The 27,165-nt window shown below is 39.2% G+C and overlaps 1 protein-coding gene across 1 annotated transcript in view; it reads right to left on the bottom strand.

Moving 5' to 3' along the window:
* Positions 1-1,156: 1,156 nt before the first annotated feature.
* LOC149298289 (protein diaphanous homolog 2-like) overlaps positions 1,157-27,165 on the bottom strand; it is a gene marked incomplete at its 3' end in the record, with an annotated part of 441,418 nt that continues 415,409 nt past the window's right edge. Inside the window, exons 29-30 of the mRNA XM_089487690.1 lie at positions 15,472-15,607; positions 1,157-1,252 (exon numbers count right to left, since the gene is read on the bottom strand). Of these exons, the coding sequence (XP_089343816.1) occupies positions 1,157-1,252; positions 15,472-15,607 (232 nt within the window). The remainder of the gene's footprint in view (positions 1,253-15,471; positions 15,608-27,165) is intronic.

The raw sequence follows: 27,165 nt of genomic DNA, 5'->3' as shown, positions 1-27,165 counted from the left end.
TACATCATGACCCCATTGAGCTTCTGCTGCAGAATGAGCTTACTGGCCCTGTATACTGTATAGTTAAACCAGTGAGTCTCCTCGCCCATTAAATTATACATTATACAGGGCCAGCTCAGCTCTTCTCGCTGGAGAAACCTGCTGTATAAAACCACAACTTTCCTGCCAACTCTCTTTTTATTGAATAACCCCAAAAAATGAAGTTCGGTTTCTACACGGTAAATTGATTGATTGATTAACGCATTAAGGACATTGGTGGCATAAATAAACAAAATATACAAAGGAAACCGAGAGAATATAATGATTACTGACAATATTTAGGAAATGAGCCTGATTTGAGGATGATACACAATAAATGCAAAGTGATTTATATTCTAATGAGACAGATCCATAAACCCTGGCATTACTTAAGTCAACGGGGACCCTGTTGGACAACACAGTATGTAACCAATGCACAAAACAACATGACAAGCCAATGGAAGCAAGAACACTTGTATAATTCATTAACTCTATGTTATCTACAAAGACGAGCTGCAATTCACGCACTAAACCTATATCGGTCAGGTCATGGTGTAAAATACTCAAGAACCGGGCCAAGAACTCTCTTCTGGGAAGGACTCATAGAGGACCTGCTGTTGGAAAGGAACAACTCCTTTACCTACTCTATATACAAATGAAAATATTAATAGAAAAAAGATCATTTTTAATATGAAATATTTGTATAGCTTATATAGTTGATTGTTTCCTATTTGTGGCTTTTAACCCATTCCATGCTCCGCCGCCATCATGAATCATTGTCAGAAACCAGACCATGGACGCCTCTTTAGCCAGAAGATCTGGTTTTAGCCTTTTAAAAAGGAGCAGGGATGCTCCCCGTAAATTACAAAAAAAAGAAGCTTCCCAGCATATTGGAATTAACAACATCCACTACTAAACCAAAGCAATCTTTTGCATTTAAATGTAAGCATTAGAACCAAGCGTGTTTTTGTTATGGCTTTTTTAATATTTCTTTGCACCAATTACAACCATCCAGACACAGTCGACAAGCTCAATCTAGTGATTACATCACAATAACCCGCTGTGATGTTGCACCGAAATGGGGAAACAGGCTGTGAAGCACAACTGCTAAATAACTTTTTCGGAAGGGCTCACTCACCGTTAACTTTTGGAGTTCTTTTCCTGCGATCTCGGAAAGCGGCTCCTGACTGCAGGGCCTCGAGCAGACTATCCATCACTCCTGTCTCGTCACCCTCTGCGAAGGGGAAAAGACGAGGCAAAATTAATCTCAGCGCAATTAAACTTGGACAATAAAAACCATACATAAATAGTCACGATTTCATAAAACCATTGAATTAAAAACATACATCAGTTTAAATATTATGAACGCTGTCAGTCTGGGCAGACCACACACCAGTTTGTTTATGAGACTCTATTAAATAAGAAATCACATCTGCCCTGCTGTTCTTCCAACTTAGAGGCCTTGTCTGTTTTATTATTGATGGCGTGTTGAGTATTCATATAAAGAAAAGCTAATAAGATGCTGTTGATCTTCTTGTCAATTCCCTCTAAGATGCTCCCAACCAGGCAGGTTATGAACCTATTGTAATGGAATCAATCCCATGATTGTGATCCGGTGGAGTCAAACCTGATTTAACTTAGCTTAATGTCACAGAGTTCCGAATGTTATATATATAACGGAATGGTGTGCGAGTTAATCCCGCGAGGCAGCTTGATAATAAGGACCTTTTTATAGGGCGTTTTTATACATAGCTTAAGTTAGATGATGCAAGACGGAGAAATACAGAATTGGACCCATGGAGTCTGCCCATTTTTCTACTTGCTGTAAGACCCAGACTGGGACTGTCCATCCGGCGCAATAGGCAAACGCCTATAGGGCTGGTGGACAGTAGGGCCACATACATACTACTACTGTGGAGAAGGTCCTGGATACGCATGGCAGTACCAGGGCCGGACAGCCCTGATGTTGGGCAGAGGGCCACCAGGCAATTGCCCAGTCCTGTCATGGTCAGCACCCTACATGAGTCTAAAAACGCAACGTGCGGCCTCGCATATCCAGCCTGTGTCAATGGAAAAATGCTAACCAAATCTTTGAAATAACTTTGTTGTTCGATCGTCTGGATCATTTAGAAATCTTAACTATAAAAAAGTTAGGATAACATTTTTTCCATCTTTGTTCTAAAAAAAAAAGGTAAACGTTCAGAACTGAACGGCGAATACACACGGTATAACAATATATATTTTGTTTATAATATAAAAATAAAGATTTTAATATGTTAGAATGTTAGATTCCACCGTTTTGCGATCAATGCTTGTGTATTGTTAGAGGGAGATCATTAACAAAGCCGATGGAAAGGGGAAAACAATGTCTATTGCTGCTGCTATAACAAGGTTGATTATTTTAGACAACTTGACAAATGACCCATGCTCTGCTTCAAACATATAACTCAGATCCCTCCTATGTTTTCTGTGAAGACGAGCGTCAAAGAAATGTTCTTTAGTTATTTAAAGAGTAGGCACTAAGTTTCAGTGAATAGGAGTGTAAGGAAAGGAATCTACATGAGCTTCTATCGTCATGACTTGTTCATGGTGGGAACCAAATTATCAATTTACTGTCAATCATTCTGGATATTTCAGGATAGCAGAGGAATAACCGGTCTTTGAGCTGCTGAGCTTCAGGTGGTGGGATACCAGCCAGGGTGCAATTTTAGGGAGATAGTTTGTGAATTAGAAGAGTTGACCAGACATCAGGAGAGGAAAGGCGAATTGGCATGTCATTGGCATAGAGAATAGTCCTCCAAGAGAGGAGGTGTAGTCGAGGACTGAGAAGGATAGACTAAAGGAGAAACTAGAGAGGAAGAGAGAAAAGATGAAAGGAGACACCAAAGATTTCAGAGAAGTGGGCGATTAGCAATGAAAGCTGCTATAAGGATTTAGGATACAAAATCATCATAGTTCTCATTTTTTTTAGCACTACAGGGGCTCAATTATTTTTTTATTAGTATTTATAGATGTATTTACTGCTCTTATAACCATCATCTCCATGGGATATAATTCTGCAAAGCAGAAAACTCTCACATGGTTATCTAACAAGCAGGTTCCTATAATAACGGGTTTGGGACTTGTATGCTTTCTGGATTATGTTTATGTAAATAGTATGTATGTTTTTTTGAAAACAGTACACATAATTGCTTGTTTTTTCCCAAAAATCTCATTGTGTGCACGGTTTAGAGTCTGAATTTTAATATAATACATGTATTGTACAGAACAACAGTCTTTTTCTTAAATGCGCTAGAAAATGCGAGGCACTTGCGGACGTGTCTGAATGTACAAAGCCTGAGTATATATTTTATGTAGACTGTGCATGTCCTGAGAGGGGACGGCAACATATTAAGCACACACAAAATAAATTGGAATTAAAGGTCTATATGGATACTCAAGGTCCAGCTCTTGTATCAGCGCCATCATTACGGGTTATTTGCCTTAATTGTCTTTTTTGGAAAATGACTAAAACACGAATTGGAAAATACACAAAAAAAAGAGATATTTCAAGGGTCTCGGTAATTTCCCGATTGTTTTTATTATTATATGAATGTGGATAAAGTGCGGTCGCGCTTCTGAATCAAACTATATCAATGAAAATGTGAAAATTCAGATTTTCCTCCTGTACCCTGTAACCAGGTCACGAACAGCAAATATTAACATATATTAGATAAGATCCATACCAAGCCACGATGTATATATATATATATATATATATATATATATATACATGGCTTTGAAAGAGCTCTTAATCAATAAAATTTGGTAAGGGAAAAAACCTTTACAGATTAGATCAGAGACTTCCTTACCCAGAACGACCGACTTATAAACCATCATGAATAACTCTACCATATTTCTAGCTCTTCGAGAACAGAAGCGTAAGATATGGATCTTGCTTCTCGTGACAATTTGTTAGATAAGAAAGTACTTCTCACCTACACCAGTATAATATATTTCTAGAAGCCAAGCTGCTACAAATTTGAAAAGCAATTTATTTTCGCATAGCCCATATACTGCTAAATTAACCCAGATAAATGTGTTGTAAGAGGTGGAAGGCAGTGTCAACATGAAAATAGACGGGAATAGGGAATTTATTTAATAGATTCTCACAGAGTCAACTACAATTTTTCCTTGCATTCAGAGAGTCATCTCTCGGTTTTAATGCTATTTAGTTCCAAAAAAATAAATTTGAGTTAAGCCTAACCTTGTGACCGTTGTAAAAATGAGGATCAGTGAGTAATAATAACTAGAAGTGGAGGCTGGAATATCTGCCGTGCTTTGCCTCGTTACAGCAGACTCGGATCTCATCTACTAGAAACTCTTGAAGAAATACCATCCATTTGCATGATGCATTTTCCAGATGGTTATTTCTGACCCAGAAGAGTTAATTTACTAAAACCAGACTTTGGCAAGAGAGTTTTCATATCAACTGATTGACAAAACAGTCCTGGTTTTCATGGGACAGTCCTGATTTTTGGGTGCCGCTCCACTTTCCCTTTCTAGTGGGCAGTGAGGATCATGGTCAAGTTGGAGAACCTCGGATCTCCACTCACTTGCCCAGGGAGCTCCCAAGTGGTCCCCGGGTGGAACCAGAAGCTCTCCAGCAAACCTCTGCTTTGGTCAATAAACAATAAAAAATATTAAACAATGGTGTTATTTTTTAAAAGAGAATATATCATGATAAAAAGGTCTAGTGAGTATTTTTTAGGCAATGCATGTAGTGCAGTTATTATATTATTAGTAATATTAAGCTGGTGGTTAACAAAAGAGCTAGCCAGAATACTTTGCACACAGTGGCAGAGGTGTTTGTGAGTATTTAATTAAAAAACAGAAGCGTGTTAAATCACATTATTACATATGCCACAATGCAACTAATTGCTATTGAGAATTCCAGCACTATTGTAGGATGCGGATGCTGTGTTTTCCAGTACAAACGTGTTGTTTGCGATTTGAAAATTGCGTTTACACAGAGGGGGCATTAGAAAACTGGGGGGAAATCAAGAAAATAAATGAATGGTCAAACTATCGCAGCCGCTGGAAGCTCTGCTGAATATTTTCTCGCTGAATAAATGGAGGAAATATTTAAAGGAAAAGGAGGTAGAGACGTTTGCAAAAATAGTGAGAGTGCAAAACCTCCAAGAGTTTAGAACTAAATGACACGAAAGTGAAGGAGAAAGGAGAAAAATGAAATTAGGGGTTTTTTTTATGGTAAATGACTGCTACTTTGTAACATTTCACTTAAAAACACCGTGTAGGGCACATAAAACTATAAGATTAAAAAAGAAAAAAGTGAAAGCTGTGCAAGAAAAAAAAACCATTAGTCTAAAATGTTCAGGGGCAAAATAACCATGATTAGGTTCAGAAGTGTAGATTAAATCAAAACTTCATTATAAGTCACACAGATCCATGGATGACAAAGAAAAAAAAAAGGAAGAAGATAAAAAGAAAGATAGAAAGAAAGAAAATAGAAAGAAAGGGAGAGAGAAAGGAAAAGAGAAAGGCATAGAGAAAGAAGGAGAAAAGGAAAGGAAGGAAAGAAAGAGAGAAAGGAAAGAAAGAAAGAAAGAAAGAAAGAAAGAAAGAAAGAAAGAAAGAAAGAAGAAAGAAAGAAAGAAAGAAAGAAAGAAAGAAAGAGGGGAATGAGAGAAAGAAAGGTCACCACCTCCCTCTTATTGGTTCTAGGCCTGCCCCTTTTTGGTGGAAGGTCAGTAAATGCCCTGGGGTTCCAAGGCTTTGCCACAGTCCTAAGGGGTACAAGCCTCCTGTCGGTCTTCTGGCCAGGGAAAGATGGAAAGTTTTGCAGACATGAGTCCCTTTTCGCTGGCTTTCTGGTCAGTGTAGGATGGGGAAGAAGTCCATTGTGGCTCCTCTTCAACATAGATTTGGTACATGACACAGCCTTACTTTTTCTACTCTATGTAACTTGTAAGGGATAGATGTCTCTGCCTAGAATTCTTTGAATTTTTTGTTTATATCTTGCAAATGTTTTTAATATATATATATATATATATATATATATATATATACTGATGGAACACTGATAAATATAACTCATACTTGAATAGATGTTTCTCTCTATCCTCATACGGGGCCCTAGAAATTAACGCTAGCCCTAAACTGATTTAAGATTAATAAATAGCTAATTAAATTTTCAGAAATATAAAATCTCTACCAAGTACTATCAATGAACTCCATATCCGTTATATTCATTTGCGTTCTGGGGAATCTGTAATACTTCTACAAAACAATTCATTCAATGCTAATTGTGAATGAAGCCGCTCGTTCGCTGCTTTGCCTTTATGCTACAAGTAAAAAAGGTGAATTTAATTGTTATGAGAATTGGATATAACGAAGTGAAAACTGTTCCTGATTAAATAATATTTGCATCGAGATGGGGGCACCAGCACTTTGCTGCTCCTCGGTGAGCTCCCTATGTGTTTAGAATCAGATGGCTTTGATGTGTTAGAATGAGGGAACTGCCTGATCAAGACAAGCTAATAAATTATATGTTAGCCCTACTCAGGGCCGGCCGAAGACTTAACGCCGCCTGGGGCGAAGTTTAAAATGCCGCCCCCCGCCGACGCCGGGGGGGGCGGCATTATCTACCCCCCCCCCACCGGTACTTACCCTTAAACAGTCCTGCGGCGAGTCTCCCTGTGCTGCCACGGTGCCGGCTTGTAATGCTGAGCGCCGGAAATTCACGTCACTTCCGGCGCTCTGCATTACAAGCCGGCACCGAGACCGAACAGGGAAACTCGCCGCAGAGGAGAGAGAGAGGGGCGCTGAGCGGGTAAGCGAAAACCACTCGGTGCCCCTCTCTCTCTCTCTCCTCCGCTTCAAAAAAACAAAAAAAAAACGCTTGGGGCGGCAAAGTGCCGCCCCTTCTGAAGTGCCGCCTGGGGCAATTGCCCCAGACGGGTCCATTGTAGGGCCGGCCCTGGCCCTACTAATACAGCTGTACTAAAGAATGCTGGATATATTGTGGTTTTCGATGGCTTAAAGGTGCTGTTCCACCTATTCGGCTGAATTCTCCAAGCAGGTGCCAGCCCAACCTGACCTGTAACACTGGACCATCCCGCTGTGAGAGATGGGCGCTCAGTGGGGATGTGTGCTATATAATGAGTGGCAGACTAAAAGATGCCAGTTCTGCCGTGAAATAATCCCTTCTAAGAAAAAAAAAACTTAATCATGTATTTATTTATTTTTTGCCAAAAACACTTGTCTTGTGACACAGATGCCGGCACAGATCTGCTAAGGTTTATTTGCTTAACTATAGAGTGCTATTAATGCATTATCTAAATAGGACAGCCCCTTTAAATCAGAATGAATACAAATATCATAATTAATCACGTTTATAAAAAACATCTTATTTGCAAATATTAAAAAAAAGTGTGTTTTTTTTTAATTTAGGGCAGTATGAAAAAAATATGATCAGCTAGGAAGTCTCTTTGCTGGTCCTAAAGATAAGGCCTAAGATAATTATAATCACCTGTGATCAAGCAGGGGTTTTATCTATGGCATATTGGTAAGAAAACAGAAGAAAATCTTCCGATCCATGCTGAAAAGGGGAGTGGGTGTGCCTTGAGGCTCCGCCCATTTGCAGAAATTCACCAGGAGACCATGTCCATAGATCAGTAGATGAAGAAAGAAGTCAGAAGAAAGAAAACAGAAGATGCAAGAGAGAAAGCAGAGCTGCCAGGAAAAGAGACAGGGACAGGAAAGTGTGAGAGAGTGAGTGAGAGAGTGAGTGAGAATGAGAGTGTGAAAGAGCATGAGAGAGTGAATGAAGGAGAAATGACAATAAATATCATTCCCAAATGTAAAAAGCACCCCAATTCATCAGAACCAAAAGTTCAGAAGATAAAATTACTTGTCCAAAAACGAATTCTATAAAGTGATATCCTTCTGTGTAAATAATAATACTTTTGGAGAAACTAATGGGAGTTTCCATGAAATGTGTAGCACATGGATATGGTAATTCATATAACCATGCACAAGAGGTAGAAAAACTGTAAGGGTTAACAAGAGACTATGAAGGGTTGCAGGAGTATATGAAATATGTGAAGATTAAAATAATTGTACAAAGAAGTACCGGCAATATATTTAGGTATAATTCATTGCAACCGAAAACCGTTTCAGACACATTCATTTCAATTTGTCCTTGACATTCTGACCTTGACAACTAAGCAGTTATCCAATAAAAATGAAAACAAAGTGGATTTTTCTAGATACGTTCATCAGAGTTAATACCGGTAAAAAAAAAAGAGCGCTTAGTAGAAATCACGGTAAACTCTGAAATACAGTAAATCTCCTCGATTTAATCCTCTGTAATCTCAAGTAGATACTGTTGCTCTGACCGTAAATGTTTATCCACTGACTACATATTTGCAATTGAATGGATGAAGTCAGGTTTTCGTTATGTTGATGTGTATTTTAAGCCACGGGCTATTGTTTTCGTGCTGTATTTCAATAAAATCTCATCACTACTTTGTTGAATTGCCGGTAGGGTAAAAAGAAAAAAGAAAAGAGAAAAAAAGAAAAAAAAACAAAGATTTTAAAATAAAATGTTACCTTAGGGTTTTTATTCCTGGCTAACATCTCGTGCAAACCTAATGTTGGTGTAATAAATAATACCCCCCCCCAAAAAAAAAATACAAGCGTGCCTCCTTTATGATATACATCATCATACATTATATACCCCACAATGACATTTATCTCAGATGCTGCAGGCTTGATGTGACAGGAATAGAATAGATTTGGCATGAAGACGAAACATAGATGAAGGCTTCGGTGTTCTCTTCTAAAGCATCAAAATCAAGAGGACAATAGAGTTATTTGCATTGATTTCTCGAGGGATCGTAGGGACGGGAGAAGCGTTTTCCTACTAAACAGGAAAGGCAGCGGGAAAACAAATGCTTAATGTAAAACGTCTAATGTCTAGTATCGTGCTAATATATTGGGGGAAAAGACAAGTTTTATTAGAGTTTGCAGGACTATTGATCATTTGGCTTCACCATGTTAAGGATCCAAGCTGGAAAACGTGGCCCTGGCACTTTAAGGCCAGCGGCCGGATGATGGTGTAAGTGTGGGCGACGTCTTGATATGCGTGGCTGCTCGCTACGTTTTTATGCTCCTGTATCGTGAGAACTTACCAAAAATAACTGCATGGAAACTACATGGAGAAAAGAAAGTACTACTTTTACTAGAAGCCACGTGCAGAGTTAGATTTTAAGGAACAGTCATGCAAGTTTTTGCATTTGAAAAACATAAAACTGAAGTCCCATAAAGTTTACTTTACTGAGAGGTTGGTAGGTAAGTGGAACAGCCACCCAGTAGAAGAGGTAGAATTTAATACAGTGAGGTAATTTAAACATGCACAGTATAGGCATAAAGCTATCTTAAATCTAACATGAGACCAAGGATTAAGGTCTGAGTGTTTACAGCAGAAAAGAAACATTGAGATTAGATGGGCCGAATGGTTCTTATCTGCCGTTCTTTGTTCAATATACATATTATATACATTTTATTATTAAAAAAATACCATAAAAATCATTAATTGAACTACCTGGCATAATAAACATAATAAAGCAGATTTTCCATTTTATTACTTAATCTGAAAAGTTTAATCATATAAAAACAGATATTTTAAAGAATACTTTTTTCAGTTTCTATGACAACAACCTATTCTTATAAACCTATAAAATCCCTGAAAAAATGAAATAAAGATGCAAACCTTGCCATGATTAAATAATTATTTCTGGGAAGGGCTTGGGGGGCTCCGCTGTACTGGGAATGTATCTGACGTTAGTTATTAAAGTGTTATATGCAGCAGAATAGGGGGATCTATTCCTTTTAATCTGATCTGTGCTGGAAAAATAAGATGTTATACTACCCTGAGCCTGATATAATGTATGTGAATAAAACGTATCAAATAGGACTGCAAATAAATGCATCCTTATTCACTTTAAAAAAAAAACAAAAAAAAAACTAACTTTTTTGGAAACTTGTTTTTAGTAAAATATTTTCCCAGCCATAAAACCAGGCATTTTCTATTAAGATGTTGCGCTTGTCAGTATAGAGCATGCATGTAACAGATGTTGGTCCTTGGAGACTGACATATCTATATTTAAACAGAAAGCTTATAGTTCAATCTCCTGTCACCTCCATGTGCCGCGGACTATTCATTCTATCTTTTTGTGCTATAAATTCCATTCATTAGATGCCAAGGATCTGCCGAAGAATGAAGAAGTTCAACCTGCGTTTCCTATCGGGTTCCCCGACACGGGAAATATTGTTTTCCATTTATCAGCGTAAGAAAAGAGGTCTCCGCCATTATGTAAATTTGCGTCCCTGCGTTGCAATTGGGAAAATATATGCAAAAATGTGATATAAATGATCTGTATGTTACACTTGGAAACTAGAACTCAGTCAACCCAAGAAATATGGCTGCGAATCTGGTAGCAATACTGCATTATAATTAATCCGGCCCCGCTTTATTCAATAATATATAGCTCTTTATCTACATATAGAGAGGTCAGGTCATTAACGACAGAGCCGGTCCAAAGATGTTCATCTGCATATAACGTATATCATGGCTTTCAGCGTTTTTAATGAATTTTAAAATATATCAGTACACCAGAGATTGTTTCCACCTTTCTTATAATTGAAGTCACATACCCGTCTCTGAGAGAGACATTTACCGTGGGTATGATCCTGGCAGTGCAGAATAGGAAGCTCCAGGCTGTGTGACCCTGAGAATCTCTACCTTTCACCCTGAAACCCTGAGACTGGGGAAAAACCCTGAGACTCAAGACTAAACTCGCTTTTACAGAGCACCCATGCTATAATTTCATATCCCGGCTCTCAGTGGTAAGAATGGTGGCAAAAAGGGGCTGCTGGTGGTGCTGTTCTTGGTTTAGGCCTAGGGCAGCACCGAAGGTAAATACGCATCTATCCACCCCCCCTACCGTACAAGAAAACATCTCTAAACCAATATTTAAAGACTTTATAAGTTCTCATGCCCAGGCTGCTAGTTAATGTCGTAGCACACGTCTTCAAAAGGATCTTGTCTTTTTTTAACAAAAAAAACATCAAACGGCACAGACTCAAAGGATCCTGGATATGGGCATTTAATGACAATCATGGCCAACGCAACAATCTACTCTACTATATATAAATTGAGAAGATCTGAGCCGAGAATGTGAAATTGTGCCATCACAAAGAAGTTTTAATGCATTTCATTCTTTTCATTGGTTCTTTTAGTAGGAAAAATAATATGATTGTAGTTGGATAACAGATCTTATATGAGTGACATCGAGCAGCCGACAGAGAGGGACACGAATCTTATCATCTCAAAGTGACTTCCAAATGGAGTCTTCACTTCTTAGGCATTCCATTGAAACTTTTATCTTGTCTTTGTCATCTTTAAACTTTGTTTCCTCTGTTTTAGAAGCAGTTAGGTTTGACAAATAAGCAGTTCTTACAGAGGCTTGACATCACTTATGCTCCCTCAAGTATAATTGAGTAACAGCTGGCTCTGAATTCATAATGGAATGCCCTTTTATCAGCTTGCGAGCATGATTGATAGTCACTCTAAATTTTACTAGCATTCCTATAAAATCACTTACTGTTTTATTGTTTTTCACATACAGCCACATCCATGTCATGTAAAGCCTACTTATGCACACCCCACAGAACCCGAACACCGCTTACTGCTGTAAATAGAGTAGATTACAAAAAAAAGGAGGACTTTGATATAAAAGAGAAGAGAATGGATAGGGGATTCCATTGAATGTTTATTTCAAGGAATTATTTTCAACATTACGTGACCCTGAAGTGGTGATGCTACCATATGCAAGCAGGGCTCAAATCAGGCTCCAGGTAAGAGTGAACGGGTGCGTGAGTATGCATGGTTATGTACATACAAGTGGGTTGGGGGGCTGCTTAGCTTTACTTGGCTACTTGTGCCAAAAGGTACTATCTTGCACACCTCTTAACATGTATTATATCATTAAAAACGCCCCACACGTATTCTACTTTTTCCCATAGAAACTTTGTAAAAAGTGAGAAAGTTTTGGAAAGAAAGAGTATTTTTTCTGGACGCTCTAACATAATCCTCCGGGGTAATGAATTTTATTTTTTTTAAATCAACATGTCATTAACATATCATTATCTGTGCATAGCTAAATCATATGGAAGAGTTTGCCGAAAAAATCTAGCCATTAAGGACTAGAATCGGAAAGCCCAAAATGTAAGTTTCCCTCAGCTTTCCTGGGCAAGGTCGATATTATAAACAGCCATTTATAACTACAGGAATAAACATCATTTCTATGCTCTATTACCAAGATACGACTGTAGAATAATTCAGTTGCCAAAATTGCAACAATATACACGATCAGAAAACTGCAAAGAATAATTTCATAAACTGGAATGATCCGCTACGGAGAGAAGGCGTAGAGAAAATGCAGAACGCAGCTTATTTCTGGCCAAACTAAGTAAATATGACACAGGCCAGGAACGAATGGCTCTCATATTTTCCCAAGCTGTCATTTTGACAAAGTGACTTCTCACCAGTGGGATACAGAAACCTAATAACATTGTTTCATTCATTGTGTTAACCACATCCGTAAAGAGAATGAAATTCTAATGCGGTCTGCTGTTACCACGCGTTGCCGGCCTGCCTTACGGGGGCTTTCCCGAAATCTGCAGAGCTCAGCAAAACGTAACCGCGTTAGGAAGCCCCGGCCGACGGAAATAAGAAGGCACTTCAGGGCACGGTGGATAATACAAATCTTAAGACGCAGCATTTTAAAAACACTTTTTTACCTGCGTTTAAGGTGTCCGCTAAATACTCGGTCTTCTTGTGATAAATATTGGCGTTAAAGAGCGTTCTTGTCAGGGTTGGCCTCAACGTTTCAGGGTTTTTATATCTATCGAAGGGTCTCAGCATGGATGGGCAGGGTGACACAGTCTGGAGATGAATCCCTCATAACCTATCCTGATATAAACCCACCTTTACTGAATAGACCCCTTTAAGATAATGTGCAGCCAATCAGAGAGCAGAAGAGAGGTGTATGATGGTAAATATTAGAAGTTTCAGAATGTTCTAAGTAGGTTAATGAGATGATATGTTTTTGTGCGAGAGATCCATTCCAATTCATAAAGAATTGGTTATTCTGTAAACGTACTGGAAAGCAGCCAGCTATTTGCCCGAAACACTATTTTTATGTCTTCTTTGACGTCTGAAACTTGCGTTTTTTTGTTTTGTAAGCACTAGTGGCACGCTGATTTAAAACAGGGCACTTCGTTAGTGATGATAACCTGTGCTGAATCACTTCCAGCGTTAGATCGTTGTAACTTGGCGATTCCAAAAAGAGTAGAATGTAAATGACCCTGAACTTTTTCTAACGCACGAGTGCCATCGTCGTCACTTCGCTGGATACCATTTGTCTTTTTCTCCATTCTGATAGTGACTCTCTATGGGATTCAGGCATCTCTTATTCTCTTTCTGCATCCGGCACTTGGCTCTGGGTTTGTGTGATGTTACGATGAGCTGGGTCTGTGCATGAATGTATCATGAGAAGCTTAAGGCAGAGATTTCCAGAAGCCATGGTCTTTTTAAAGTCCTAACTTATTAAAAAAAATGTTTCTTTATGTTCAGAAGCAGCCCCCCCCACCTCCTTAAAAACATTGATCCTACTGCTAGACTCTTAATGAGAACATAAGTATGTAACACATTTTGTGCCTATTCCATGATTTACAGGAAATATCGGCTACTTACACCAGAAATTCCACTTTTTTTTTAAAGTTAAAATATGTCTATTCTCAACCCTTAATAACACAATTCAGTTTTCAGTATGAGAGGCTGCGAGGGCAGTGCATACTCTGTATACAGCTCTGGGGGTTATATTACTGTATACAGCGCTGGGGGTTATTACTTTATACAGAGTTGGGGGTTGTTACTGTATACAGCTCTGGGGTTATATTACTGTATACAGCGCTGGGGGGTTATATTACTGAATACAGCACTGGGGGTTATTACTGTATACAGCACTGGGGGTTATATTACTGTATACAGCTCTGGGGGTTATATTACTGTATAAACTGCTGGGGTTTATTACTTTATACAGAGTTGGGGGGTTATTACTTTATACAGAGTTGGGGGGTTATTACTGTATACAGCTCTGGGGGTTATTACTGTATACAGCTCTGGGGGTTATTATTGTGTACAGCGCTGGGGGTTATTACTGTATACAGCGCTTGGGGTTATTACTGTATACAGCGCTGGGGGTTATTACTGTATATTTTTTTCCATTGGACTTCCACTTTAATGCAGAATATACTTAACATTAGAGCCTGTAACTTGTATTATAATATTCAGTTTTACTTTAAGAACAACAGCAATTACATTAATAAGCTATTACTGCGTGAAGCCCGGTTACAATCACAGCGAGCTACGAGACAAGCTCCATCTGTACCCAGGTACTGCGGAAATGGGTCAGGGAACGTGCGCTGGTTAAAAAGAACAAACTGACGTCTCACTTTGAGCATTGTTATATATTTTATGATTGCAAAGGATTAGCGCAGGCACACCGCAGAATGGCAATGCTCACAGGAGGAGGGCAGTAAACTGCAGAATACAGTAATCTCTTGTTCAATCTAATTCTTCCCTGTGCCATCTCGTCCCCTGCATCTTCTGCCAAACATACCGAAGAAAACACACTCTGTAAATGAGTCTTAAAGAAATGCCTATATCTTGCATTGTGCACAGAGCCATTTAGAGCTCATATACACACACGCACACATATGCACACTGACAAGAAACTCATTCTGCTTAATGTAAAGACTCAAACCTTAATCAGTCCTTGGCCCTGTATTAGATTCAGGGTAACTTTAAATTCCCTCAGTGTATTGGCCTCTACTACCTATGCTGTGAGGCTGTTCCATTTATCTACCAGTAAAGTAAAACTTCCTTACATTACACCTAAATGAGAGCTAACCATACAGAATGACACCAACAGAGAATGGGTATAGGAGGAGAAAAATAAAAGAAACAAGCAAGTGAATGAGTCCAATTTGTACTAATGATAGAAGAGTTTTGAGTGTTATCCAACAAACCCAATGTACTAATATATTTCTAACTGGAAAGGAACTGGAGAAACTCATCTCACTTACCTTCACTTATTAGTTAGCTACACCTCTGAATATTTCTAGCATGTAGCATATGAGAGTTAAAAAGCAATTAGGATGCAATATAATGAATTCATGTCTTGGGGGACAGCCTTCAAAGAGAGGACACAGAAGCGAGTATGTGGTTGGTTTACATACCATGAAATCTGCATAAGTTAATGGAATGAGACTCCCATCTTTGAAGAACGTATACCAACAACCCCTTCTCTCCTTTGCTCCTACCTTTATTGATATCAATGAGCTGTTTCTTCTTCTGCTGCCGCTCCATTTTTTCCCGTTCGGCTTTTTCTTTTGCTATCTTTGCCCGTTTCATCTTCTCTTCCATCTCCCGTCTCTTGTTGTTTTCTTTGACGGCCTCCTGCATTTAGAAAACAAGAATTAGAAATCCGCTCCGAATCTGGACAGCGATGGGGGGGGGGGGCAAGAAATGCGAAGAAGACGAATCCCTGTACTCGGCGGTAGCGGATCCGGCTGCCTACAGCATGGAGTGTAGATTGTCTCACGGAGCCAGAGAGCTTCGATTTATTTTCTCACAACAGCCTACTCTCTTTTGCGAGAGATACAAAACATTTGGTGGAAAGTAGGCGCGGAGCAGCTATAGTTAGAAGTGCTGAAGTTTTGGGAAAAACATTTGTTGTGTACGTTCGAGATACAATATGGCTTCTGCTTTCACACTCCTTGAAGTATATGGAAAGCAAGTTTTGACAGCTGCTTTAATGTTATCAATGTTTCAATAAGGAGCCAGTCTGAAAACATTTCACTAGGATTTAAACAAAAAGATTCCATGGCAACTAGGCCTGGGATTCCGTAGAATCAAATCTTTCTAATTTGGTTTCTTAAGAAAAAGTTGTGGAATTATTCATTAAGTGTTCAATTTATGAAAACACTCATCATACATTTTAACAGTTATTACATATTATATACCCCAAATCTTCTCCTCGCCGTACTTCCTCTATGCCCATTAAAGGTAAACCCCCCCAAAGACTTGGAAGCAAATAAATTTAATAAAATTTTACAATACGAGCCATATCGATTTATATATTTGTCATTTCCTGAGGAGTTCTCCTAATATCCGTTTTTTCCATCAAAATTTTTTTATTATGGAATTATCTTATTAAGAAAAATATTTATATGAGATATTATCTTTTATTTCCCTAAGAAATAATATTGGGAATAAAAAAAACAGATTATAGCAAATTATTGATAGATTCTTTTTAAGCGACTCAAATGATTTAGTTGACATTTTGAATGACTGTTATCACATAATCACCACTAAAAGAGTTTAAAAGAATATATTTTGTCACTGTTCACATATACTTAGAAGCGAAAAGCAGAACACTGTGACAGGACAAATTAAGTCCTCTGACTACAATGTGATAATTTTTTTTTCTCAGTTTCGAGAAAATTTTCCATTTGTTAAACTCCTAATGAAAAAATCCATCAGTGTTCTTGTTAAAGTGTCAAAGAAAAAGAAAAATGTCAGGATTTGTCAATTAAGCGTCTGCCACACAAAGTTATTAGTGTCCATGGAATCCAAAGCTCACTGTAACCTAAAGAATTATGCGTGCTACCCACGGTCTAAAATTAAAGTTTGAAATTTAAGTGATGGTGATATTAAAAGCTATGTTTTTGGGGTAATGTTAAATTATTTTGAATCAAGGTCATGTATTTTGGGTCATGACTTAAAATTCACTAATAGGACATACAGCAATTCTTTTAGGTAATACAGAATACATTTTATCGACCCGTACAAAGTCCCTCTTCATAAATGGCCAATGGTGGCGAGTATATATATATATATATATATATATATATATATATATATATATTTAAATTATAAATTTTTTTAATAATAATTTTTTTTTATTATTATTTTCATTTTTTTTAAAAAAGATTAGATTAGATAGGACTCTGATATACGGAGTGATGAACATTATTGTGAATGTATGTCTTGTTTCATGCAAACATAATGAGACTTGGGTCCCAAGGATGCTTGGAAAGCATTAATACCAAAAAATACAATAATTAAATGCAGAGTTTTTCGATTATATATTTATAAGACTATACCACTGTTTTGGGATTATATTCATTTAAATTATTTTATTTAAAACTAAAAAGTACCGTATTTGCTCGATTATAAGACGAGGTTTTTTTCAGAGCAAATGCTCTGAAAAATACCCCTCGTCTTCTAATCGGGGTCGTCTTCTAATCAGACCTCAAATAGAGGTCTGATTAGGAGACTAAGATCCAGATCCCCCGCACCGCTGCAGGGGACCTGGATCCTCCTGTCTCACCCGACTCCCCCCCCCCCCATCATACACACACTTACCGGTGCTTCCTGCTGTGTTGCCGGGGCAGCGGGTTGACGTCTACGCGATCCGCGTAGACAACGTCCGCTGCAGCCGGAAGGAGGTGTGGCTAGCAGCGGGGGTTGTCTGCGTCCGTCGCATAGACCTTCCCCGACTGTCAGAGATCAGAGTTCCCCGCACCGGTGCGGGGAACTCTGATCTCTGACAGCCGGGGAAAGTATACGCGACGGACGCATACAAACCCCCGCTGCTAGCCACACCTCCTTCTGGCTGCAGCAGAAGGCGACGTCAACCCGCTGCCCCGGCTGGAAGCACCGGTAAGAGAGGGGGAAGAGAGGGGGGAGAGCGGGGGAAGGGGGGTGAGAGAGGGGGGGAGAGAGTGTGTGTGTGTGTGTTAGTTAGTTAGTTAAATGGGGGTATAGGGTGTGTGTGTTAAATGGGGGCATAGGGCATTTCTGGAGTGGCGTTAAGGGGGCATTTAATAGAGCACTCTGCCTCCTGAAATGCCTTATACCTCCCTATATGCCACTCTGCCCCATAATATGCATTTTAACCCCCTAAATGCCAGAATGGGATATAGGGGTATAAGGCATTTCTGGACGCAGAGTGGCACATAGGGGGTCAAAAGGCATACCATGGGGCACAGTGGCATATAGAGGGTTAAAAGGCATATCATGGGCCACAGTGCCATATTGGTGTGGCAAGCCTGGGGGCAGATGTGCGTAACTGGGGGACAGGTTGGAAAATACAAGAAATAAAAACAAAAAAAATCTTTTTCTCAATCATAGCTTTTATTAAAAAAAATAGTTTACATGAATTAACATTTACTGGTAAAACTTTTTTCCTTTGGGGTCGTCTTATATTCAGGCTTTTCCTTTGTTTCCTAAGTTAATATTCAGATTTTGGGGGGTCGTCTTATAATCAGGGTCGTCTTATAATCGAGCAAATACGGTATTTTTTTTTTTTAAAGGACCAATCTACATATACATTAGCGGAAGGTTGTAACGCACCTGTGCTAGAAAGTAGCGATATATACATAGTGGAGGACTTTGTCCTACCTTTCTGAAGTGTAGGAATACATCTTAAGATTCATTTCCCACGGTGCGCATTAATTAGCGAGTGAGCTCAATGGACAAAAAATGTCACTTGCAAAAAAATAATGTATGTAAATGTTAGGACTAAAGGAATCACTCTGCATTTCAATGCCGTTACCAATGTGTCTTCGGCGGTTTCAGAATCCCTCCCGCGAGACCAATGATATACAATAAAGGTGACTTTAGTTACCTTCTATTGCTTTCGGCAAATATAAAAAGACGGCGGTTGTAGAACGGCGGAAGTTTGAATGTATATAATTCATCGCTACCATAAACAAAAGGGAAAAATGCAAATGTGACCATTAAAAGAGAAAAATAAAGTGACGCGGGCTACAGGGCCGTCAGTATTATCCGGGGCCGTAGATATAATGCACTTGGTGTCGGTAACGGGCGTGCGCGCCTGCATGATATGGATATAGGTGTTTTGTACATGAGAATTGTTTAAAAAAAGAGACAAAATTGTGTCTTTTCTAAAATTATTACTTTTTATTCTCGCCATACAGGCTTTTTGTCCGTGGTACAGATAATGTCAAGGACAGAGGGACGGCTTCTGGTGCAGTAAAATAATAAAAAATGATGTGGAAGTGAAACTTTTTTTTACCGTGTAAGAAAGAATTCTTGGAAATTTAGATAAAAATATCAGATGACGTTTATATTTTTTATATTTTGGTTCATAAGGCGGGAAATCTGCTCTAATAGTGTTATACATAGTTGGTATTTGGCAACTATGCCTGCGCATTAGGGCTAGAGCCATTTCTTTTTGGGACTTATTCACTAAGGAGGGACTGGAAGCTGGCAATTAGACCATTCCAATGTCATTGGCGGTTCCCATTAAATAACAACATAAAAGTATTTCTGTAATTGGTAACTTTTGCCCTTTTTCAAGTTATATTTTTGCAGGTCGTATAAATAAACTCTTCCATTGCCGTTGGGGGTAAGCTTCTCCTTGCAGCGCCACGGGGGTACAATTCTCTCCCCTCGGGCACATAGAAATCTAATAAGGACATAGGTTAGAATTAATCGTATTGGGGGAAGCTGTTTGGAATTCTAATTTGGATTCCGGAATACATTGAACATAAAATAATGAAGGAAATACCAAACGGGAGGTTTATGAGGAAAACCTCTGTAGATTTCCTCCAAAGCTCAGCCTCCCGTGCCATGTTTTTTTCCAAACTCTGCTAAATGGTAATCATATTGCTGGAGGTGAGCAAGATGCGCTTCCATTTTATACGTTATCATTTATTTATATTTTGCTCCAGTGCCTTATTGCACGCTGGATTTTTCTATGTGCTAAGAGACCAATTAGTTATCTGCAGGGACGCCGTCTGAGACAGAGCAAAACTGACCAGGCGGATGTGACAGATTCATGAAATACTGTATTTTGGGCTAAGGAAAAGTTGGCGCGTTGGGTTAAACACTTCACTGCCGCGTCATATAAAAATATACAACAGTACCTATTATAATTATAGTAAATACAATGTATAGGATGTGCTGCTGATTAAAATAATCATCACGATAATTAAACTATATGAACTTGTTGCCTCCCACGTGTATTACATTGCGAACTGTCAAACATGCTTTTTTAACCTCTTTAACCGAATTGTCATAGTTATGGGGGGAATGTTTTTGCTCCGTATTAAAACTATTCCTGAATATGCGGCTAGTGTAAAAGACATGAAGAAGGAACATGTTAATGGCTAAAGCATTATATTATTATATTTTCTTATTGTTTATTATCTTTGATTTATAAAACGCCAGCATTTTCTGAAGTATTGTAAAAGACAGGTACAGCAAGTAAAGCAGGGATGGACTGGGGGGGGGGGGGAGCGCACCGGCCCTTTAAGGCCAGTGGTTGGTAAATTAAATACATGCGCTTGCTGCCTGGATAATCGCGGAAACAGAAAACAAGCCCCTTATTGGCTGTTGATGCAAATATATATATATATGTGTGACAATTACCTCTTTATTTTAAAACCGTAAAATGAATTATAGTTTCTCTTTAGCAGTGAAAAATACACCGTGACACGTGCCTATTGTACAGCGTATGTCAGTTGTTATAGTAAATGCAGAAACGGTCCTTCGGGTCATTAACATCCAAATTGCCCCTGGTGATTGACAATACAATTTTTCCCCATGCTGGGTCTATCCCACGAGCTGGGGACACCGGTGACACCTGTACACCGTTCAGGCCATTTCTCTTCTAATTGCTTCTTAAAGTGGCCTTCATGTGCGGGTCTGATTATCAGGAAAAACAGCGTAAAAAAAAACACCTTTCAAAGTCAATGCATGTTTCACAAGACAAATTTAGCTGTCATGCTTTCAGTCGCTGAGCTTTGTTATTGCGGTTACTGCCACCGGAAGAAAGTCCGCACGCCGACGGAACACGAAACGCGCCTGGGTGCCGGACGGAATATTTCTGATCAGGCTGTAACCTCTTGTTTAGAGAACCCTCTGGCAGTAAATGAATCATTCAACCATAAAACAGTAACGAGCGGTGTCAGCCAATCTCTCCTTTCTCAATGCATTGTAGATTGTAACTCCTATATCAGGAATGATAGAAAATATGTATATACATTTGTGCCAGGGGTGGAAATCTTGTATTCGCAGATTTTAACATAACCAAATTCATTTTTATTTTTTTTCCCCATAAACTACCTGTAGCATAATTCCCAAATGCCCCTTTTTAGGAGAAACAGTCCCTCTTTGGCCTTAGATTTTCTAGATGCTCAGCCTATCTAACTACGTAACCATGTAACTTTATTTCTAGATTGTAAGCTCTTTTGAACAGGGGCTTCCTTACCTTGGATTTCTGTAAGTGAAACTTGTTATGCTATACACTATTCCTTATGTCCTGTCTACCCATCATACAGCGCTGCGGAATATGATGGCGCTATATAATCAATAACTAATAACAGTAAGTACAATGTATTCTAAATAATGAACTTAATCACATAAATAGTTAATGGATCGTAATAGAGCGCTAGAACCCCCAGCCTCTGTGTTCTGCAGCAATACCATAGTGTGATATAAAATAAAGGATGTTAATGCGCAAGACATTCAAAACCTCTGGATTTTAGGCGGTTATTGTGAGAGAGCACATGCGCTAGTGCGTGATCAGAAAATAGGAAAAAGTGCCTTTTTAACATGGATATTAATATACTATTTTAATTATTTTTATTTTTTTTAGAATGTTTTGTTCTTGGAGTGCATTTCCTGAATGAATAAACAGATTTTGTGAACCAGGATTCATCAGCGCCATGAATAAAATGACACTCACTCAGATCCAGAAAGCCAGCAACGAGGTCTTATGTGCTATCCATCTATACTGCGGTCGGAGGAATGCTCTTACAACTCTCGTTAGCATTTTATTGATCAATAATACATTAATGTCATCAAAAGCTTGAACAGTCTTCAAACAGATTGGCCTGAGATTAATTTATATGTAATCGTATGTCCAATAACAGTAAATAGCATAAGCGGTCTGATTACATTAATCTAATGCATTGCCTGGAAATGTGCTTTGCCAGAGTTTTTGGCTCCTTGACGTCTCCGGGGAACACAGCACAGGAAAAAAATTTCTCCGTTGATGAATTTGCCTACACAGGACGTGTGGTCACGTATGACCAGCAGAACCACAGACTTAGGATACATCGACTGTCTTAAAATCAAATTGAGCTAATAAAAGTAAAATGAGGACATGGCCCATCACATCTACACGCAGAGGTTTTGACCGCGAGAGTAGCCATGGGATTTGAGAATGGCTCCGGTTCTTCTCCGAAGCACTGGTCTGTGGGCTCATTCAGAATGTATCCTCAATAAGAGGTCATAGTCTAAAGCAAGAGGGTCAGAGGCTTAGATGTAATGGAAGGAAGTTTTACTTTACTGAAAGGGTGGTAAATAAACGGAACAGCCTCCGATCAAAAGTGGTCGAGGCTAATACAGTGAGGGAACTTATGCATGCATGGGATAGGCACATGGCTCCCATAGACAAGACCAAGGACTGAATAAGGTTTGAGTCTTCACACCAAGAAAAATGGGCCAAATGGGTCTTATGTGCCATCAAATTCTATGTTTCTGTGAAACATTCACATTCTTATATCTTTAGGTCTGAGACTTATAGTGATGATGGACAACCCCTTATGCTATTAATTTCCATGAATGTGTCCAATCCCAGCCTTGAACTGTAATGAAGTAGCTTGATTCAACTCAACTCAACCCCCAGGGCCATCTTTAATATTGGCTCTATCTCTACCTGTCTATGTCTGACATGGTGGCCACGAGGCCACATCAGAGACATAGAAGAACCGAGAGAACTTGGGCATCCCAAACCACATTGAGAAGTTGTCTGGACAATATAGACCTGCATAGGCGACTATGTTTTGCTCTCTTTTTGTACTGATCATAGACCAACTTTTTTTCCTCAATTTAACCCCTTAAATCAGGAGTGCAGTTTATAATCATTAATATAATACAGGAAAAATGTCTGGCAGATCCCTTAGGCTTTGGGTGGAGGTTTCACTAGACCAGACCTGGGCAAAGCACGGCCCGCGGGCCACATCCGGCCCGCTGAATAGCTCGGACCGGCCCGCAAAGAGTGTCCTGGTGACTCACCAATGAGTCCGGTGTCCCCCCCCGCCCCGGTCACTTACCTTAAACTCCTGTGTTGGAAGCGTTTGTCTCGGGTGCCGGCGCTTTACGCTGGGCGCCGGCATATGACGTCAGACGCCGGCGATCAGCAGTGAAGCGCCGGCACCCGAGACAAACGCCTCACGCTTCCAACACAGGAGTTTAAGGTAAGTGACCGGGGCGGGGGGGGGAGATCCTGAGAAGGGGGGGTTAGGGAGTTAGAGGGGAGATACTGAGAAGGGGGGGGTTAGGGAGTTAGAGGGGAGATACTGAGAAGGGGGGTTAGGGAGGGAGGTCTTACTGTGTGTGTGTGTCTTACTGTGTTTGTGTGTGTGTGTATCTTACTGTGTCTGTGTGTGTCTCACTGTGTCTGTGTGTGTCTTACTGTGTCTGTGTGTGTCTCACTGTGTCTGTGTGTGTCTTACTGTGTCTGTGTGTGTCTCACTGTGTCTGTGTGTGTCTTACTGTGTCTGTGTGTGTCTCACTGTGTCTGTGTGTGTCTCACTGTGTCTGTGTGTATCTTACTGTGTCTGTGTGTGTCTCACTGTGTCTGTGTGTGTCTCACTGTGTCTGTGTGTGTCTTACTGTGTCTGTGTGTGTCTCACTGTGTCTGTGTGTGTCTCACTGTGTCTGTGTGTGTCTTACTGTGTCTGTGTGTGTCTTACTGTGTCTGTGTGTGTCTTACTGTGTGTGTCTTACTGTGTTCATAGCTTATTCAGTTATTGTAATAAATATTTTAGCCCATTTTTTAGCTCAAAATATTTTTTCCTTTTTTTTCTCCTCTAAAATCTAGGTGCGTCTTATCAGCAGGTTCGTCTTATAGAGCGAAAAATACGGTATGCACTCCGAAGCCTTGTTCATTTTGTTCACTTCTGTGCTGTGCTAATAGTTATTCAGGCCTTACTTATTCAAGCACCTCTACCAATGACGTAGGCTTGAATAACTTTATTAAACAGCACATAAGTTAACAAAATGGACAAGGCTTCGGAGTTTGTAGTTTGTAGAGGTCTGGCCCTCTAAAACCATTCCAATTTCTCATGTGGCCCCATGGGAAAATTAATTGCCCACCCCTGCACTAGACGTTAAAAATATTGTCTGCCATTTAGAAAGCAGTCACTTCCATTTAGTCTTAAACTGAGAAATACTGGCTTTGTTACAGAAACCTGTTTGTTTAAACAAAATTTTTATTTCAGGTCTTTATCTCCACATCTAAGCAGGCGATGAAAGGGAATCCCTGCTTTTTGGAATGCACATTGGTGTCTGTTTTGCATGAATATTGATAAATTAACATTTAGAGCATGAATTTTTAGAATTCATTAAAAAAGAAGATCCTTATTTGGAGCAAAAATATTAGCAAATTTTTTGCTCAGTATTGATAATGGGTTAGTCCGCTACTTTTTTTTTTATTTGCTTCCTACAACGCGACCAAAAATTTGGCACCGAATAATATATTTTTACACATTTTTTTTTACAATTTATTAGTACTAATAGAAAATAAAAATACACAAACTTCTTAATCCTTCTTTTTTTCTGGCAGACCTGAATCCGCTTATTGAGAGTTATATGGTAGAGGGTCACAAAGTGGCGGGCTTCTCTACCCATCCGTGCCCACCAATCATGTGGCCATGCAAGGGGCTCACTTCCCAAAAACTTTTAGCTTATGTCTAATTTTTGCTCTACTCAAAGCATACCTTCCAATAGTCCCAATTATCATAAGAAAGTCTCAATTTTCTGGAAATATCCAGTTGGCATCATTGGCCAGTTGGGGAGATCCTCTGATCTTCCTTGACCAGCCCAGGGAGCAGTAAAGCCGATGGAGGTCTGTGCGCCTCTTAATACCCCTACCGATTTTTACACCTACAATATTCGGGGTATGTTCACATAAAGAATATAGCTGTACTACATGTATTTTTATTTTTTTTTAAATGTAAATTAAAAATATTTGTAATGTAAAATTATTTAAAAAAAATATTAGTTCTTAAAAAAAATTACCTTGGTTAGTGAAAAATGGCCACACAAAGGCGTGAGTACAGATAGCGACTGGCGTGAAGTGTGAAAAGAGGCTACAGAAACCTATTGAATGGTCTCATCATTAGGAGTGTACCATGGTTGTTATGGCGATAAGATAACATTTCAAACTTTGCACCGGAATCCTTTTGCATTCATAGCCCACCGACAGTCCAGCTGTTACATTTTAATATATCCCCATTAGACACCGTTTTTCCTGAAATGTCGTCTTTTTATCACATTGTGTAATCATTTATTTAAGCGCAGGAATAGTTTATTTATTTATTTCTTTTTTTTCTTTTAAATTTACCAGTTTGTGATAAATACTAAAAATGACGAAAATCAGAGTTAAATGGTAACTACCGGCAGCGCAGGAAAGACAGATTGCTTTTATTTATTTATAAATGATGTCAAACAGCAGCGTGAAACGCGTGTGGGCCTGGGGAAGATGAAAGCATTCATCTGATCAATTCAATTTACAACCTGCATTCATTGAAATGCAATTAAAAGACTACAGCATCGGCGGATAGAATTAGATTAATTAATGCCCTATCCAATCATGTACATCGGTATTCCAAGCGACATAAATTATCATTACGTTCCTCTACGCTGAAGTGCAATGTTTTATTTTTAGTGTCGCTAAGCCATTTGCTATACAGTGTCACATACCTAACAAGTCTCCTGAATAAGGAAGGCCAGTCCCTTTTTGGGGACCATAATTCCCATGTCTATTTTTCTTCTCCTGGTGTCTTTTTTTTTTTTTTAAGGAGCTCAGAATGTTTTGCGGGCATGAATGTATCACAAGGTCAAAAAGTCACAATAATATTTGTAGAATCAGTAAAATATGCAAAAATAACCTAAATTATCCAAATAAAATGTCCATAAATAATTCAAAGGGTCAGATAGCCACGTCTCTAAACAGACCCTCTGGAACAAGTATCCTTGATGGTTTGAAACGTTACCTTATATTCTGCCATACATATTTGCGCTTTCCACACAGTTACCCCTGGGGAAGGAAAGTCATCTTTAAGTCACGGCTACCAGTATTTCAAAGAAAATAAAATAAAATTTAGCGAATTGAGGGAGGAAACAGCCATTTCAGTCCCAAAGAGGGACTGCCACTTCGAATAAGGGATATTTGGGAGGTATACAAATCCCCATTGAGGAAGAAACACCCCTGAAGGTTGCAAATGTTGGCCGATTGTGTCTACCAAGGTTACTTGTTACACGATCTGGGGTTAAAATAGTTATTTTTTATTATTCTACATAAAAGAAGTAAACTCCTGGACAACATCCTTTTCAGACTGAGTTAAGAGGACGACAGTGTCTTGTATGTCTGGGAAAATATTGAGGGCTCATTTAGAAGCACCTCGCAGCAAACTGATACATCTGTGTGATTATTTTCTACCTAATTAGCAATCTGCACAGTGCAACCTTATGGGTATTTAGCGGGTTTCCAGCGAGATTTGCACGTTTGTTTTATGCAGGTTGTTTCTCGCTTGTTGGAAACTAACTGTGATCTTCGTCTCTGAGCACCTGCACAGAAATCAACTCATACGGATAATTCCTGCGCCTGTCCCTTTAACAACGACGGATCGCTCGCCACAGACCGCTGCCGGGATGGAAGTTCCAAGATTAACCCGTTAATAGCCAGTCTTCTCTTCCATTCTAGGGGCTCGCTACATGTAGAGGCTCGCAAAAATGCTCCTTACAATAGCTCTTATGGAAACTTTTCAGCAATAAATAAAAATATATGTTCCAAATGAAGCCACCTGTATTCAAGCAGGAATTTCAGCTGTATTATACCAATTGAGAAATGGAGTTAAATCAGGGCATTATATGAAAGAGTCAGCTGCAGAATGCATGAGAATCTGTCACTT

The sequence above is a fragment of the Sceloporus occidentalis genome, unplaced genomic scaffold (assembly GCF_023333645.1).
Source record: "Sceloporus occidentalis isolate IW3139 unplaced genomic scaffold, rSceOcc1.0.p SCAF_34, whole genome shotgun sequence".
NCBI lineage: Eukaryota > Metazoa > Chordata > Lepidosauria > Squamata > Phrynosomatidae > Sceloporus > Sceloporus occidentalis.
Note: the sequence above shows the minus strand (reverse complement) of the source record. Positions and strands in the feature narration are given on the sequence as shown.